This window comes from Crocodylus porosus, unplaced genomic scaffold (genome assembly GCF_001723895.1).
Source record: "Crocodylus porosus isolate Cpor-Errol unplaced genomic scaffold, CroPor_comp1, whole genome shotgun sequence".
In the NCBI taxonomy this organism is placed as follows: domain Eukaryota; kingdom Metazoa; phylum Chordata; order Crocodylia; family Crocodylidae; genus Crocodylus; species Crocodylus porosus.
The window spans coordinates 12,812,240-12,831,010 of NW_017728921.1; the positions used below are offsets into that span (position 1 = coordinate 12,812,240).

The following is an 18,771-nucleotide window of genomic DNA, read 5'->3' on the forward strand; positions in this document are numbered from 1 at the left end:
ACCTGATCATTTTGACAGTGATTTTTGTAACTTTTATCAATCAAGGGTCAAATCCTTATATTCACATTTCAGATCAAGGCTCAGAATAAACAGCTGTAAGAACCTATCTAGATATTTTTTAAAACCATGATTAACAAACAGAAACTGTTTCTAGAGCAATGTATTACAACAGATAGAATGCAACATTTTTCATTTTCAAGTTCTGAATGACCATATAACAGTTGAGCAGAATAAAGCAAAAGGTCCAAATGGTTTGTGCCTGGTCACTCATCCCTAACTCACAAAGTATGTTTCATATATTCCTTGTCCCAGGCAGTTCAAAGTTATTAACACTTTCATACCCAGGCACCAGGTGAGATTTTACCTGAGCTACTCCCATTGACATTAATGGGAACCACATAGATAGAATTTTTGCAAAGTACCTGGATAACTGCCATCATCAACCTCCTACTTACAATTTCTACAGAATGTCTGTACAAAAACCTGCACATGAATCAACAGGTTTCACTTTGCCAAAGACCGGGTTCTTTAACAATTTGTCCTCAGAAGGTACTACCAACCTTTGGCTGACCAGCTGGGTCAACCAAAAGGAGGCAGGGCAGAGGAGTAAGACAGCCTGAACCTTCCCTCCCCACGAGAAATGCTTCTGGCACGAGGTTATTCTGGGGGCAGAGGGAATGTCAGGAAACCATGCTATGTAGCTGCTAAGACAGCTATGTGCATATGCACAGTTGCTTTTAAGATATAATCTCAAAAGGGGAATTCAACTTATTAGAAAAGATACAAACTTAGACAAGGCCCTACCCAGGAACACATAAGCACATTTTAGCAAGCATCATATTTTGAGAACAATTTCAAAAGAAATGGGCCAACATGGGTTCCCATCTGAGGTACTGCCAATTACAAACAGCAGCATCTGCATAGGTCAGACTCCTCCCAGTCTTAAAGGTGGGATTTTAAGTGCATTTATTTTAAGGAGAAAAGAAAGAGAGAGCTGACAGCTCATGTTTCTGCTCATATGGAGTGACAACCTCCAAAGCAAACCTACTTTTTGTTTTCTTTTATAATTTAGGTTACCCAAGAAATATCAATGCGCTTGATACATCTCCAAGAATCAGAGTATACTTAACCATAGAAAAAACTAGAGAAACACATACTGAAGTTCACATCCACACAAAGATGATCATGATCATCTCACTGTTGCCTTATAAACCAAAACAGATGTATATTACATACATACACACTTCTCCACCAGTGCATGTGTATCTTCACTTGTTGATGGGGCTGGCATTAACTGAAAAGCCACCAGAAATTGGAGGTTTATCTGTGGACCATAAGGTTTATTTTTGTAGCATTTCCACACTAGAGAAATATTAAGTCAGGTGTTTATCAAAACAGAATCTTTTGAGGAATATCTATTCTGGGTGCAAAGGACATCATCTGGTTCATTCAGTTAAATAAAGACTGCAAGATTTCTTTTAGGGCACTCATGTCACAAACCAGTTGATCCAGAGATCACTGAAGTTAATGGGAGTCTTCTGTTTGCAATTAAGTTAAAGTTAATCAGGGGATTCAGGAATGAGCACTGTACAGAGTCAGTGTCTTTTGTACAGATTTACATTTTCCCTTATTAGATTGGCATACATTAACAAAAAGAAGTTGATTGGATATTAAAGCCTCAGTTTGAGATGCTACGTAGAAGTCTCAAGACTGTAATGAAACTTCCCGTAAGCCCTCAAAACCATTTTCAAACCACCCTCAGCACTTTGCTCTATTGCCTTATGCAATATGATATGAATTCTGTCTTCTCCAGCTGAGACTTCATTTTTTAAAATGAAGTGCTGTGCTAAAACGAGTTGAAAGAGAGAGACTCATTACAATCACAGAGCTGCCTGTCACAATGGACATTCAGGATACATAAAATCCCAGATCATGTTTTGATCATACTGTGGTGCATCAGAGTCCCTAGGATGTCTTGCCTTCTCCTCCCACCACCTTCATCTTCTGTGTCTTTTCTTAAGATGGAACCTACATGTATGGAGAAGTTCAAGTTCTCTTTATAATCAGAGTACAGCTGGAGAGTCAGCAACTTTTTGTTATCATTTTTCTATTTTAATTAAATCCTCATTTCAGGAATCTGGGTTTGTCAACTGGAGACCCCCTGCCTTCCCCCAAAAAGGAGTGTTTCTGAAGCTACACCCAAATGCAGATCTCTGAGAAAACAACTTCAAGTTGTTTTACCAACATTGGTAAGACTCATCACTGAGGAAATCTGTGATGATCCTGCTAGCATCAACTACGCACAAACAGAAGCTTTCTCTATTAACCAATAGAGAAAATTACATGTCACGATGGGGAGGGGAAGGGGGGAGAGAAGGAAAGAATGAAAGAAAGAAGAAAAAAAGAATGAAAGAATGAACGAACTGTGAGCCAATTGGTATTGGGAACCATACTGCCCTGAGTGCATTCCAGATGAAGAGGACCCAGTCCATAGGAACTTACAAAAAAACAATGTTGCGTTCAAACTCTGCAGTGTCAGTCTAACCTGTCCAAGACCATCAACCTTTGAGTCAGGGAGATGTTAAATGCAAAAACCTTTGCAAACTAAATAAGAGGAGACAGGCTATATACAAGTAAATCCCCGTCACAGATGTTAGTCTTATAACTAAGGATCTACATAAAGCACATGGAGAAGTAAATATCACCGGCCACTCACAATGCTCAGTGCGGTCTTTTCATGGCAGGGCCCTCCCCTCACTGCTGACTGCCCGAGGGACACCAGCAGTTCTCCCCCTTGCCACTGATTGGCTCCACCCCTCACCACCAATTGGCAGACAGGGCAGGGGTGCACAAAAGGCAGGCCTCTTGGACAATCAGTGCCAGACGGAGGAGGGGGTGGCCACTATCTTGGCTGCACCCCTTTGTGCCAGAGGCTTGCCCCCCACCGTCACCCCATGGGCCATAAACCAAGGCTGCAGCACCTGCTGGCTCCCACTGGGGAGCCAGAATTTTATTTTCAGTAAGCTTTTTTTTCTTGTGGTGATTCTGCACAAAATTCATGGTGATTGTGGAAACCATCTTTTTTGCAGTTTCCTCAAAAATTGCAAATTGAGTAGATTCCTACTTATAGCTCCCAGTCCTGTCAATCAACAAAGGATGATGTTTTGCTCTGTTTCAAGTCTTCAGCTAGGAGCCCCTCTAGACATTCAAGTGAAGACATGATAGGATCTGATGCGTGATCCACACATTTGCATCTCCTGCCATGCCACACGATTGTGGAATCCAGCACCAGATATTATCACACCTTACTGTCCACACAGGGGGAGCCTAGGATGGTGACCATGCCCCCCGCCCCAGTACATAACAAGCTCCCACAGCTGTGTCAGCACCCCATGGCTGCGGGGACTGAGAGTGGCTAGAAACCAGCTATAAAACTTATTACACATTCTCTAGCAATAATTTTATAGCTGGTTGGCTCTTTAAGGCACGGAAGTTAATTTACACATATAGCCAATCTAAACTGCACAATTAACCCAGTAGTTGGATGATACATGTAGTGTGTAGAGGGGGCCTAGGAAGTATTTGGATTGCCTTTGGACTAGGTCTTGCACAGTGCTGCATAGAACATTTGAGAAGGACCAGACAGAGTTTTCTTCTTTCCCGCTATATTAATAAATTCCCGTAAACTGGTGCCGAACAGGATTCACTCACAGGTTTTTGAAACAGGTCTAGACATAACTATAAGTGTAGATCAGATTAAAAGTAAGCCCTTTCCACGAGCAGTGGTTCAACTGCATCCATTGCTGACATGAGTTGTCAGAAATGGGCAAAATTCCTTTGAGCAGACACAATCCACTGAATGCGAGCAGAAACAAAACTGCATTTTTGAACAGATGCTCTTATTTGTTCAGAAAGTAACAGCAGCTCCACCACATGAAAGTTATTATAGATCTGACATTTCTACTCTGCAAATCCCATTTCCAGGAAAGGGCCCAACTCTCCTCATACTCCTTCTTGGCACGCACCAGACAGCTTTGCTAGGCTTTTTTTCATGTATATTACCAAGTCTTCTACTTCATTTTTCTGATTTACAAGTGATTTTCAGATAATTAAAATGCTGGTTAGGTTCCCAAGAATGGGAAGATGACAAAAGCCTGTTGCCACAGAAGACAAAGAACAAAAAAGATTATGGGAGAGGAGAGAGAGAGGAGCATCTAGTGCAGTGATTCTTACCAGGGGTGCCATGAAATGCTTTTAAGGGTGTTTCTGTGTGCCATGCAATATTAGTGCTGTTACAGTGCGTTTACACGTGATGCTACATCGCCATAGCAATACACTATATAGTGCACAACTACAGCAAAGTAGCTGCTAAAAATAACCATGTGCTGCACATCTAGTGCAGTAACAATGCTGCTGTAGGGCAACCTGTAGATGTTCCCTTAGCAACACTTTCATACATGAGTCACAAGAGAAACCCAGATATTTTAAATAGGAATCCATAGCATCAAAAAACATTCTGACGTGTTGCAAAAAACTGAGAGAGACTGCAACAGGAAGTTTGCTCTACTATTTTTCCATTTTTATTTTTAATTTTTGAAATGGGGTGCTACTAAATTCAGAAAAATCACAGAGGAGGGCCTTGAGTCTCTACTTACTAGACCAGTGGTTCTCAACCTTTAAAGCAAAGGACCTGAATTCTGAAATTCACCTCACGTGTATAAAGCTCTTGTAATCTCAGGCAGGTATTTGCCTCATTCTGCTGCTCTGTAATTTACTTGTAATCTAGTCAAGGTCATTTAAAGAATTTAAAGTAGGATCTGTGGGGACCAAGGTTTCACATTTGAGCAAAGGGCAGACAGATCCTCCTTGCTTCTTGGAAAAGGAATTAAAATTACGACATTTTTGTTTTCAGCAACTCTTGTCAGTTGTCATCCGATGGGCATGATGGAGAGAAGGGACACATAGCTCAAAATATATTCATCCAGAGGACAGAAAGAAGTGTTCCCACCTGTGTTCAGAGAAGGAAGAGCAAGAAGAATTCTGAGGAACATCTGCCAAAAAACAGCAGCTGGTCAGTCAAGAACGAACAGCTGGACATGAGGGTGACCTTGCCAGTTAATGTTGTTTTTGTTTCTCCCATTGGCTTTTCTATCCTTGATGTAAAGTGCACGTCTGCAAAACTGGCCACAGAGGTGGAAGCAGCAACACTTACTGTACATATGCAATAATAGATGGAGGTCATTACTGCAACCAGCCTGCATCAAAGCAGCTGTAGAACTGGCAATATAAGAGCAAGAGTCCCATTACAGTCTAGAGGCCCTAGCTTTCCTCACCCTCTTTACAACATCCCAAATTTCACAGCTGTGGTATTTTGATACCTGGCCTCAAGCAAATTGCATAATTGTACCGTGAAGTCACCATCCTCCACATGTACAGTTATTTCCAAGAGCAAGGAAGCAGAAATAAGGGGGAAAAAATCATAAAACAATCTTTTGGACTTGGACAACTTTCAGATGTCACAAGACACTCTGGCTTCTCACAGAACAACTTCTCATTTGTCTCAAAGATATAATTTTTTTTCTGGTTCCAAACAAATGCTTGGTCCCAGACATACAAATAGAAACTATTTTCTAAACAGTAACCCACAGGTTTCTGAAGTATAATCCCAACCACAGCTTTCCAGAGCTGAGCTTTCCAAAATGCAGCTTGTGGGCCAAATGCAGTCTGTGAGCCCCTTTGATTTGGACCCGGGCAGTAGATGTCCTCTTTGAAGTGGTTCTTCAGGGGCCAAACTTTAGGAATCCCTGTTCCAAAGTATCATTAGCAACTATGTAACAGGAGTGTAGTCAGCCTGTGTCTATGCTGGAACTTGAAGGTTTGTATTTTCACGGAGTATGACAAAGATGACCTGACCATACTCAGAAATAATAAAAAACAGTTCTTTGGGCAAGATCAGATAAGGAACCACCAGTTTTGCAGCAAGGCCCTTCCTTGGTTTAGGGCAGATGTGCCAAACTACTGCACAGTTGTGTACATGAGTCAAATTTTTAGGATCAGCCACAGGTTTTGGTTACCCAACTGGAGACCTCTTGGGCCCCAGATTCAGAATTTGAGCATACCTGCAGGTCCAAATGGGTTCTCATTGCTTTGAAAATAAGGCTCACCACTCTTTCCATCCCCCAGTCTATCATCTCTTGTTAGTTTACTCTGACCTTTATCCATTACATTTGCATACAATTTCATTGATCAAAGGGAGGTTAAACAATCTTGCAAAATTTAACGGTATTTTGATGATCCTAAAGAAACAAACATACAGGCCTCTCTCAAACATCTGACAAAACTATCTGTCCTCCACCAAAGCAACTAGATATAGTTGATTTAAATTTTACTGCAGATTTTATTGTCCTATCTTAGAGCTAGGATCAAGAATTAAAAAAAACAAAACAAAACAGTAAATAAAGGACTATTCTTCTTTTGCTTGATCATCCTGAAGTAGACAAGCGCTCCCCCCATTTCTCTGGTGTTGTTGCTTAGCCACGCTTTATGGTTAGTTCTTCTAATGTGCGCCCAACATTGATCTATTGCAGTAAATGTGTTGCATCTTCCCAAAGCTTCCTCCACTTAGGCAAACTCTTTGTATAACAAGGGACTCTGAACTAATCTGTGCACCATGTATAGTCTGACAAATGGTTGCTCTATTTAAGTTACACTGATTGTAAAGATGATCATAATGTAGAACGATAGGATCCATAGAGAAAGTTTTAACAGCATCATTATAATACAGTAGCTACATCAGTAGTTTTTCCCCCCATATAAAAGCCATGAGCCCAGAGAAGAGGGAAACTAACAAGAAAAAGCTACTTATGAAACCCACCTCTGGAATTGATGTCAGTCCTGGGCCTCAAATTCTTTCCCAAAAGAAGCTGGAGAAAGTAGAGAAAGAAAGCAACAGGAATTATTGTAGTAAGCAGGGACTGGAGGAACATTTGAAGAGATAATTAGATAGAACTGGCTAAGAAAAAGGACCAAGAGAAAAGGGAAATTCCCACCCCTTGGGTGCATCGAAGATACTAACTGTACCATAGCCTAATTCTACTGTGCAGCAGCATATCAGGCAAAACCCATGCTAATATGCTACTGCGCAGTAGAATTAGGTTATGGTTCAGTTGGTGTTACTGAAAAGCTGTGTGCCGGAGCTACTGCGCAGTAGCACCAGTTACTGTCCATTGATTTAGTACTCGGTTATGCAAGTACTAAAACTTAATGCACGGTAATTTTGGCACATTAATATATGTCTAGATGCCACCCTTAACACACACTACTTTTAAACTGTTTTTCATCTTTCTCAGACTGGACCTCCTTGTATCAGGTCCAGTTTTTCTTCCAGAAAAGGCCTAGCTCTGATGCCCACCTGCAAGTAGGAGGTAGCACAACAATTAAAGAAAGTATGAAACTGAGAGGAAAAGTTTAGGCTGAATAATCAGGAGTTAATTCCTAACAGTTATATGTGTAAAATTATTCAACAACCTCTGAAATTATGCATACAACTTTGGTACCAGAAACATTTATCATCAGCTAAATTAAAAACACTAATAGGTGCTTCAATACAGATAAAAAAAATACTGTAGTAGCAGAAAAGTAGAATGTCTGTAGTTATGAACTCTCCCACCCCTTTTCTGTACTGCAATCCTCAAGTAAAGAACCCCTGGCCTGGCATGTCTTACCCTTTTCTGGTTATTGTTGGCATAACTCATTTTAAGCAGAGAGTTTTGAAACTGACTGTTAGAAATGAACTAGCAAACAAGGTTGACATAAATGGAAATACTGGTATTAATAACTCAGACAAACTGATGTTCCCCTATGGAAACTTTCAGGGTCATATAATAAAATTTAGGCGAGGCATGCCATAAGAGTAATCTTTCCTCATTGGTTGCTCTCTTACCTCTGTAGAAAGCTTATAGCAGTCAAACAAAATGCATACCACATGCCAGTCAGCTCCAGCATTTGTGGTGGCTGCTCATAATTTATACAAACAAACTAGCTTTTTCACGTAGATTTTTTTTAAGTCAGACGTATGGCTGGTCCTTGGGAAAGCTAATTCTTGTGTGACTGGACGTGAACCAGACTTGAACCATTAGGTTCAAGAGCTGCTAAACCGCATATGACTTTCTTTAGAGCTGTGATTCTGAACCAGGGTATTGTGGTACCCTGCGTGCCTTGAGATAATTTCAAGAGTGCTATGGGGTAGGTACAGCGTACAACATGGTTCATAAAATAAACCTAGAAATTTTGAATTGTGTTCATAGTGTTTTCTGCCTTGTGGTCTTTCTGAGTTCTCTGCAACAGAAGAATTGATCTATTATTTTTCTGTCGTCAAAAAATTAGTGAAAACTGAGCTGGCATTTTTTGAGGGGTGCCTCAAGTCTAAAATGGTTGAGAACTATTGCTTTAGAGAGAACCTGAAATATGGCCACAAAATGACAGTAAAATCTTACATCCACGCAAAGCTGCTATCCTGTTTTTCATGCTTTCTGCAGGAAGTGCTTCATTCAAAAAAAATGCTTTAGAAAGATAAACAAAGGCAGCATTTTGTGCATTTCCTCAGGCAAATCATCATGAAAGTTGGGAACACAATAAATAAAATTAAAGCAGCATAACGAAGAGTTCAAGATTTCATGATCACTCGCTTCAGAGTTTTATAGGTCAGCACAGGTCTTTTTCTACCAGAGCAAGTTCTAATTAACAAAATGTACACAACACACCATAGAAAAAACATTAACAGTAAATGATATGGCTGGTGGAAATTGATGAGGGCAAAGTAGGAACTTTCAAGAGGGTCAATCTGGTTTTCATTTACTTAAAAATTGAACAGCTAAATCCCCTCCAGTTAAACACTAGGAAACTTGGTCAGACTGTTTGAACTGCTCAGTAACCAGGAAAAATACAGCTTTTAATTGGTGTATCAAGTTGCAATAAACAAGGTCAACTGGATCAGTTACGTAGGTCCATAAAAATATATACCCCTAGAATGCCAGGACTAAATCTTCGTGATTTTTGTATGTAAACTTTTCCTTAAAAATTTGAAGATTAGTATAACTAAGTCCATATGCAGTTCAAGTGTCCAAAATGTAAAGTAATAATAATTTTAAAATAAATAAAAAAGGAACTGCATGGGCAAGCCATTTTCAAGCCCTTGAACACGTGTAGTTTTTTTGCTTACCACTTCACAGCCAAAATAATTTTTGAAGTAAATTTATAAATAGAAGCATCTGACAAACAGAGGTCAATGTGAGCAAGGATCTCTTTTGCAGCCACATAAGGCTGTTGTTCCTCACCCAGGCACTCCAAATGTTTTACATGTTGGGAGTCTGTTGTAAAACCATATGGAGAAGAAAACATTCCACATGTGAAAGCTCATCTCCAAGTATTCCATCTTGCCATTTGTGCCACAGATTTATTCCTGTGCCTCTTCAAATACCTTGAAATTGCTTCCGCAAGAAATAAGGACCTGTATCCAACTTAGTCTGAAGGAGGAAACTAAGAGAATGATCTAGAAAGAGGCAATCTTATTACAATACTTCAAAAATTAAAGATAACCCCTTCTACTCAAAAGATTTTATTTTAGAAACTTCTAAATGCTTCTTAGTACACTCAAGGTTAGCTGTCTAAGAAACTGTTATAGTTTGGATGAAGGGTATATAAATGATGGCTCTTGTTCTACCTCATTTATCCAGGGTTAATTTTTCCTTGTGTGCACTGTAAAGGGAAGTTTACAAGGCTCTTGCTTTGCCAGGACTTCAGAGAGCAGGATGCTTGTAAATTCTGCTTTACTGTCTGCACACAAGAAGAGAGCAGGAGGGCACAGCAGGGGAGTGGGGAAACATCACAGGAGCAGCAGCCAGAGGAAAAATAAAGCATTGGCTTGTTATTATAGGGTCCCAACCAACAAGCAGTTTATTTTTCCAAATAAATCTGCTTTGCAAATATCCTTTCTTTTCTCCCTTCAAGACATTGTCAGGAAACTTGGAATACTATACTGTTGCTTCTACAGGCAACTCAAAACATTCAGGCTACTAGGCTTGACATCGTCAGGGCTGGCCTAAAAGCAGCCGAGTACCCAACGTCCTGAAAATCAAACAGAAAAGTCTCAGTTCCTAGTAAGAGATCTAAGGCACCTTTCCCACATACACCTCCTCTTGGCCTACAGTACTGGCAGCAGGATTGATAGCAGCTCATGGTTTGATCCTCAGCTCCAGAAACCTGGGGTCATGTGACAACCCTGGGAAGTATCCTTTTAGAAGCCTGAATGACCAGAGCTGGATAACATTCACTATGGCTGCTGGACAATTTATCCAGGAGGTCTTCCATCACTAAGTTAATTTAAGATGAACTATATGGCAGTGGGTCAGTAAGGAAGAGATAATTAATTCAGTGTAGAAAGTCCCTCCCTTTCAGCCTGATAAGAAGTCTGACAATTTTTGTTTTGGTAGATTGATGTTGCAATCTGGCAGCTAATAAAAAAGGACGAGGAAAAAAAAAATACTGGATGAAAATGTGGCGTGCGGAGGTCAGAGCTGTTTCATCAATGGCCAGCATCTTAAGAACGCCTTGGTGTGGAGCTTTGATCCTCACCCAGCCAGTTTACAGAAGTGCTTCATGTGCTCCCCAGAACTCTGCCCTTCCTTTGGTTTAACAGTCTTCTTTAATTAGGTATTTGCAAAACTTTGAAGTCCTCAATTGAAGATGCTGCAAAAACATGACTAACTTCTGTCATTAAAGGGCTCCACCCAACACTAAGTACAGAAGTTTTGCTCAATACCCTACCTCTGCTGCGTCCAACTAATGTCAACAGGATGCAGAGCCTGATCCACAGCCTGCTAAATCCATGAAAGACTAATCATGAACTTTAGTTGGCTTTGGACCAGCCCCTAGAAAGCAAGCAGTGCCTTTTCCATTTTCTACCTTAAGCTGTTCTTCACTAATGATGTATTTCACTGCAGTGTGAATGAGTAGGTATATTCTTTATTTCAAAATGCTATACAATATTATCTACTGCAAGCTATAACAGGGATTAAGATGGTTTCCAATGGAGTCCAAGCAATTTCAACAGATTAAGTTACTAGTAAATAATTTTCCGGGATAATTTTTGTCCAAATATTCCATGCATGGCTCACAATGCTAGTATCCCTTGAAATAGTCAAGGATTTGTCCAAGCAGCATAGAATTTTGTTCTGCCTATAGCCTTCTATACTCAAGGCAGAGCCATAACCACTTCTCCTACAAAATTAAGACTCAGGTGCTAGATTAGGCAGTAATACCAATTAAATTAGGTGACTATACATAATGCTTAATATGCACAGATAAGTGGTAGTATATCATCAGACTAAGATTTTTAAATCTGAAACAAAACTTTTGGTATTACTATGTGTGTCTACATATGCAATTAGTGAGACACAAACTCCAGCACACTTCACACCTGAGTCAGCTGCTCCTGGGCACAGCATCTTCAAATATGCCTTGGGATTGCAGCAGTCAGAGTTAGGGCAGAGCAGCCCTGTGTTGGCAGAGGGCTCAGGGCGGGGCTATAGGTGGCAGCATCAGGCAGTGGAGGGGCTGGCTGGGACACAAGGGTATTCAAGTGTGGGGGTAGGTGGCAGGCAGGCAGCCTCTGCACTTCAGCACCCTCGTGCCCCAGCCAGCCCTAGTCACTGTCTATGCAAGCATTTTAGCATAGTTAATTACTCTGCCATAAGACAGTACTGTCCAGAATAGTAATACAGGCACTCATGTAGATAGTAATGCTTTATTGCAGAGATAATTTGTCAACCCCACAGTAAAGCACACATGTAGATGCATCCAGCGTGTAAGAAAATAATATTGTATGGGCACAAAGGGAGAAGCAGTGGCAGCTGTCCCAGCGCTACATCTGCCTGCATCATTGGTCAGTCTAGGCTAGCACCCTCTAATAGTAGTTGGTATCACATGGGAGAAAGAGCTTTGCTTGTCTTAAAAAAAAGTGTAAGGGAATAATTTATTTCAACCTAGAAGCAGGTTTCTATCCACTCTCATCTCAAGGTTAGTTGCCATATCCAGAAATTATAGGATTACTTCTCTGCTAGTTTCCATTGCTTACTCCAGTTGCTGCTTCTTTATCACGGCATTTGCAAATAAGAGTTATGATCCTCTCTAAAAGGAAAGCCCCATGTGCTGTGCAAGACATAAATCTTCCCCATTTTTCAGTCTCTTCAATGTTTAAGCAATTAAGAGTTAGAGATTAACATTTTTAGACAGCACTGATCATTCAAGATTAAAGAGCAAATCGCTAGATGTATGATATTCTGGCCAGACAAGGCATTAGAGGGGAAAAAAAGTTACAAATTATTGCCGTGTTCCACAGACATGAACTCAGGTTCTTATTTCACCAGACTCCTTGTGTGAACTCAAGCCTCTAGGAGAGATCCTCTCTGCATCATTCTGTTTGAAATCCCAATGGCAGGATGAAGACTAACACACATGAAAAATACGGTTCAATGACCCAAATCAATTGTGTTTTAAGGGCATTGCTCTGTACTCAGTAGGAAATATTTTAAACAGGGAACAGAACTAAATAGGATCATTCATTGAACTGACCTGGAAATAAGACAGACATTTGGTAAATAAGGAGTTCAGTGCAAGCCAGTTTTATATATTAGCTGGAGTGGGTTTAAAACATAGCAGTGATTTTGTAAAGACATTAATTTAAAACCATGCTCCAGACTTGCAGTGTAATGAACAGTACAGGAAAAATAAACATCACAAAGCAAGTGTGACATCTTTCAGTCCTGAAGGTGGACAATACAAAATAGTTTATTTCTAAAAATAAACAAGCAATTCATAGGAGCTCTGAAATCACACATCTGCATTAAATAAAGACAGCCTACAACCCTCTTACATATATAAGAATAAGACTTAAATTACAAAGACCTAGGGGGGAAGATCAGAATCAAATATCATGACTGGAAAAATTTATGAACCACCCTACACTAAAAAGGGGTAAATCAATCTTTTGTGTCAAATGTTAGAAGATCTCCGAGTTGGGAAAACAAAATTCTCAATTCATGCAACATAGATGATGACCCTCCCACCCAACTTCTCTACTTCACACAACCAAAACAGGCCAAGTATTTTAACATTCCACATGGTAAACACCCATCAAAGGAAGTGTCAGCAGGTATGAGCATACTGTAAACAAAAGGAGGAAAAAATCAGATACAGAAAAAGGTGTAGATAAATTCTAATACCTATCATATTTTATTCCTAACACAGAATGTTATTTCACAGACACTGATGACACTAAAGTTTTTGCCAGTGAAACTTTTGTCTTAATTATGAAGATGCATTACGTATCCGGACTGGCACAGTTCCTTGAGACAGGCAGACAGTCTTACATCTGTTTTTATATAGGAACACAGGGCTTGATGGTGACCTATAAAGTAAAAATTATACAGAACTGAAAAGCCAGTTAAAGTACTACTAAAATAACCCTCTGAACACCCAGCTGCTGGAATAAAAAGTGGACGGGTATTAGTAGTCAGTCTTCTCTACTATCAAACACTTAGCTGTCCAAGGGACACACTTTACAAGTACAGCCAGTATGTGGAGATACTGCATTAAGCTCCCTTTTCTTCCTGACTTTTCCTACTGCTGTGTTTGAAGTGCAGGACTGCCTAGAAGGCAACAGTTTTAAATGTTTCAGGTTTTACACCATTGCTGTCAGAGGTGCAAATTTTGCTGCTCCAGTTGCATAATTTACTTATTCAGCTGCATGCTTGGTTGATCTGGCAGGAGGTTGTAGTACGGTAGTTGAGATTCTGGATATGTTGCCAATTGTGCAGCATGCTTTGTTGATCGGGCTGAAAACTTTAATAGCTGACATTTCATACACTTTACTAATCAGGCCACATTCTTTGCTAATTGAGGTGCATATTTTAGTAGTTGAATTTTTTAATACTTCACTGATCCTGGGAAGGATCCTGCTCCTACCCAAGACTACAGCAAAATTTACACTAGTTGCAATGGGAAAAGGATCAAGCTTCTAGTTGGAGTATCTGGAATTGGAAAACCCTCCTCTTAAAAAGACTCATATTTTAAATGCAGCATACCAGAGAAAGGTTAGTTTGGGGAATATATGGAGACCTTCTTGGTTAGTGTTTTATTAACAATACTGTACTTTATATACACACACAGAGTTGGAATTTTGACTGCCTTCCTGTCTGTTTAATCAAAATTACTTTTTTTTCCCCCTGATGAATAAACCATTGAATTGCAGATCTTATCCCACTCATTTTACAAAAGAAACACCACTGGGCCTATCATCAGATCTTTCTCCATATGATTAAACTCATGTTTTCTTATGTGGATATACTACTTGGGTCAGAGTGCTGGAGACAGATACAAGCTTCAAATAATTTAAGCTTTGCCACAGTGTCTTAAAGTTCCTCAACTCTGACGTTCAGAGACGACTTCCAAGGTTGAAAGGGGCAAGTAAAGCCTTCAGGGCCCACACAATCTTTGACCTTTCTGTTTAGACCATCACAGGCATCAATTAGCACAAAATCCAATATTATTCTTATGAGGTAAAAGATACCAAAACACATCCTAATAGTTCATAAGCTTCTGTAAAAGCTTCCAGATGATGTGAACTTGTTGTCATATTAAACTGCACTGGATTTGAAACAGCAACCTACAAAATAAAAAACACTCCATTCTAAGTGCAAAGATGCTCAGAATCCAAATAAAGATGTCAAAAAGAAAAAACAAAACAAAACAAAACAATGATGCTTACAGGTTAAGGACCATAATGTGATCCTTGGCAATACCAAGTAAACTTAACTTTCTACGGAAAGGAGAGGAATGCACAGAAGTGCTCCTACAGAATGCCTAAAGAGGTTGATGAGAGTTATGTACAACTTAAATATCATTCTAAAAATATTATCCTGTACTGTCAAGAGACTATACAGATCATATGCAATCTAAAAGGATAACTTGCATGACAGAAAGTCTGAGCTGGGAGGGAATACAACTGGTTTCAGTGTGCTACCATTAGAGGTAGTAGCTCTTCTTATAAAGGCAGAGGTCAATCAGCACCTTAAAGAGTCAACCAACCCGATTTTGGACCTGTGTGAACAATGGAAAGCTTAAGAAAAATACATAAAGAAAACATACAACTTGCTCACATCATCTTGCAGGTCTTACCACCCCCACCCATTCCAAGAAGCATATAAACTCAAATATAGCTACTTTCATCTGCTGACTATACATACACAAGGCATGACAATGCCAAACTATAAAAATGCGAAACTCATGCAGCTAGTGAGTTCTGCAGCTCAATCAGAGGAGGCAGCAGATGGATTAGGGAGACATGCTTCAATAACAGAAAAGACAGCAGATTATACAACTTGTTTATTGATGCAACACTATGAAATAAGAATCCAATTCATTAAATTAAGAAGTTATAGCGTACCTTCATAAAGTTAGGCTTCTAACATTCAAGCTATGTCATCAACTGCTAAAAAAAAAAAGGCTCAACAGAAATAGCTAATGCATAGTAGTTCTCTCACTGCAAAATCTTGTCAGGGAAAAGCATCTAAGTTTCTACTGAAAGACAGCAGAGGTCAACATTACATTTACCCCATACTTCCAGTTCACCTCTACTGGCTTATCTAGCAGTAAAACTAGTATCTTTTTTTTTTTTTTACTAGGGACAGCTAGCCAAATTTAATAAGCAATCCATAAGCCTTCCAAAACTCGTATTTCTTATAAAGTTAATAGCCAATTCAGCTACCAAGTATATCCCTGAAAATGGAAGATGCTGAATTTTAGCCGATTTTGGATTTTAAACTTAATTGCAGAACAACAAGAAAGATTTTTTACCTCCCTGCCTGCCATCTGACACCTCCAGCGAAGGAATTCTACATAATCTACACATCAAAGAAGTACTCAACACAGCTCACAATGACACTCATAGACTCAGAGGGACAGTTTTCCATCTAGCTCCATCTGTGCAAAAACAAGGTTTATTTCCTACCTATGGGGACTTTTTACCATCTTTTACCATCTATACTTTTCCCAGAGCCTGATGAAGGGACTTTGAGCCCAAAAGCTTGCAGAAAAGGACAATTTTCTTGTAATTTCCCAGTTGGTCTAATAAAAAGGTATAATTTTGGAACCAAGAGTTCTAGTTTTTTTGCATATTATTTCTTATAAGGCAGTTACAACAGAACAGAAGGTACACCATATATTTTACACAGCATCCACCCTTCTTCCAAGGATGTAAAATCCTGAAGTTATTTAAGTCAATGGTAAGAGGCCTATTGACTTCAATGGAACCAAGACTACCAGCTATTACATCCAAAGGGTGAGCATTTCATTTGCAAGTGAGACCGCACTCTGAAGCAGTCTGCCTTAGGACCCAGTCTCTGGTACTACTTTTTAGTATGTTGCAGCCTACACCAATGTCCCTTTAGATGAGACACCACACTTAGCAAGTTACATTGTTTCAACCCTTTTGAGATGACAAACTGAGAATTAAAAAATCAATAACACACAAAAGGAACATTCATACCAAGCTATCTGTATGCCTTGAGTACTTCACTGAATACCAAACTGAAGGACAAATTTTTACAATCCAATTTGGTTGTTGCTAACAGGAAGCCTCATATCTTATGTCTAAAAAGCTCAAATGTGTAAATGAATAATATGTAATACCCGCACAATTCAGAGATCTCACTAGTCCATATACACCATTATCCTATAATTATAAACTAGGATTTATTTTTCAAGTCCTTTCCAAAGGACAGAGAATGACAAAACTGTATCAATACACATCCTATTCAAGATACTTTCTCAGTAACATCAGTACAATTCTACTAATTCGCTATAGTTGTGTGTGTTTAATCCCCCCCCCCCAATAACTACTTCTACTCCAGGATGTGGGCTTTTACTACTCTGACCAAAAAAAAAAAAAGTGTCCACACAAGGAGGTAATCGGCTATAACTGTATCATCTTAAATTTACATCTCACTATATGACTACCACTTTCATGAGTGGAGGAGCTCCAACTGTGTTTAGCACATGGATCACCCTACTACATGAGACAGAAAAAGAACAGCAGTACAGTGGCTGAAACAGGTTGATGGACTCAATCCCCAAGTCCTGCTATGGCAAATCCTGGCTAGAAGGCAGATTCTTTGCTAAACTGCTCCCCTGCATCAGAGCCACAACTCTTAGCACTTCCCCAGCTCAGATGTTGAACCCTGGGCATGGGCATGGACTTGGACTCGGACTCGGGCTGACAGCCTCCCACCGGCAGGACCCGGGATAATTCACAGCCTCAGTTTCCTCCCCACCTGTAGGGCTAGGACAACACCACCAACCTATTAGCGTTTGCGCGACTCTTGGCAAGTGTCAGGTGCTCTCCAGCTGCCAATAAACTGTCTGATCGCAGGCTTCTGAGCTAGGAAAGCTGCGTTTCCCAAGGCTGCTCCAGCCGCAGACCAGACGGAGCAGGCTCTTGCTCAATTTCAGAGCCAATTCTCGGCTTCGGCGGTTCCCCCGCGGAGCGCTCTTCGGCCTCTCCCACTCCCGCCTCGGCACCGCGGCGGAGCCCGGAGCGGCGGGACTCCGCGAGGCGCGGCGGGAGCCGCTCGCCTCCCTCCCAGCGCTGTTCGTCCCGCAATCAAACCAGCGCCCAGCGGCAGGGGCTGAGCAGCTGCGCGGCCGCCGCCCTGCCAGTGCCTCCCCCGGGCAAGCGCCAGGCACGCGGCGCGCGCTTCCTAACGACCCCCAGCCCTGCATCCCCCCTTCCCCCGCGGGGCCAGAGCTGCACCTGGGCGGACCCCGGGGAAGAGCGGGGGCGTTACCTTGCCCGCTGCCCCCCAAACGCAGAGCGCTGCTGCTGCCAGGAGGAGCCCCCCCGAGCGGCGCGGGGAGAAACTTCTGTCCATGATCTGCGTGTCTCCGGCTCCGGGCGGGCGCCGCTGGGAGCGAGCTCGGGCTGGAGCAGCTGTTACTAATACCTACTCCCTCGAGCCGGGACCTCCCTCCTCCCCCCCCGCGCGCTCCCCACTCCCACGATCGCTCCCTCCCTCCTCCCGCTCTCCGCTTCGCCCTACCTCGCTCCCTCCTTCTCCAGGCAGTCACCTGCAGCGGGGCGGGGAGCAAGGCAGGAGATGCCCCTCGCACGCTCCTGTCCACCTCTTCCCCGTGCTCTTCAAAGCAGCGGGCTGCAAAGGAAGCGCAGTCTCAGGCGCCGACTGCATTTTCTCCAGCTCTGGAAGAGACCAGAGGTTCCTGACGGCTGAGAGCAGGCGGGCAGGCAGGGGATGGATCGCCCTCGTCCCCTGGCATCAGACCGCACGTAGTTCTTGTAGGCAACCAACCTTTCTGCTGGGGGTGAACCTCTAAGATCCTGCATCTGTACGTGCAAGAAACGTCGGCCCTCCCAGGCAGAGAGGAGGTGGGTATTGGTTGCAGATGGGGGAGAGAGACTGTCACTACTGAGCCCTGGGAGGGAGGGTATTGTTCCTGCAGTCGGTAGTCTCATCCACCAGTGCTCAGTGGACACTGCTTCCCTCCCAAGCCTTGCTCCATTTCCTCACACTGAAGCCATCTGCTAACAAGGTGGTCCTGCTGCTGATTGCTATTGCCCCACTCCCTTGGAACAGGCTGGGACTAGTATTTTGGGAATGGGAGGATCTGGAGAAAGGGGGCTCTCTCCTGACTGTCCTGTTT

General features: G+C 41.6%; 1 protein-coding gene across 2 annotated transcripts in view; it reads right to left on the minus strand.

The window, feature by feature from the left end:
• The window catches only part of LOC109312752, a 48,164-nt gene extending 29,798 nt beyond the window's left edge, over positions 1–18,366 (minus strand). Inside the window, exon 1 of one of the 2 annotated variants that reach the window (XM_019539005.1) lies at positions 18,153–18,366. Coding sequence is in view for 1 of the 2 variants with exons in the window: in XM_019539003.1 (XP_019394548.1) it covers positions 17,901–17,984 (84 nt within the window). In the remaining variant the exon portion in view is untranslated. Of the gene's footprint in view, positions 1–17,900; positions 18,045–18,152 lie in introns of those variants that run through there. The other variant, XM_019539003.1, reaches the window with a different exon arrangement.
• Positions 18,367–18,771: the final 405 nt, after the last annotated feature.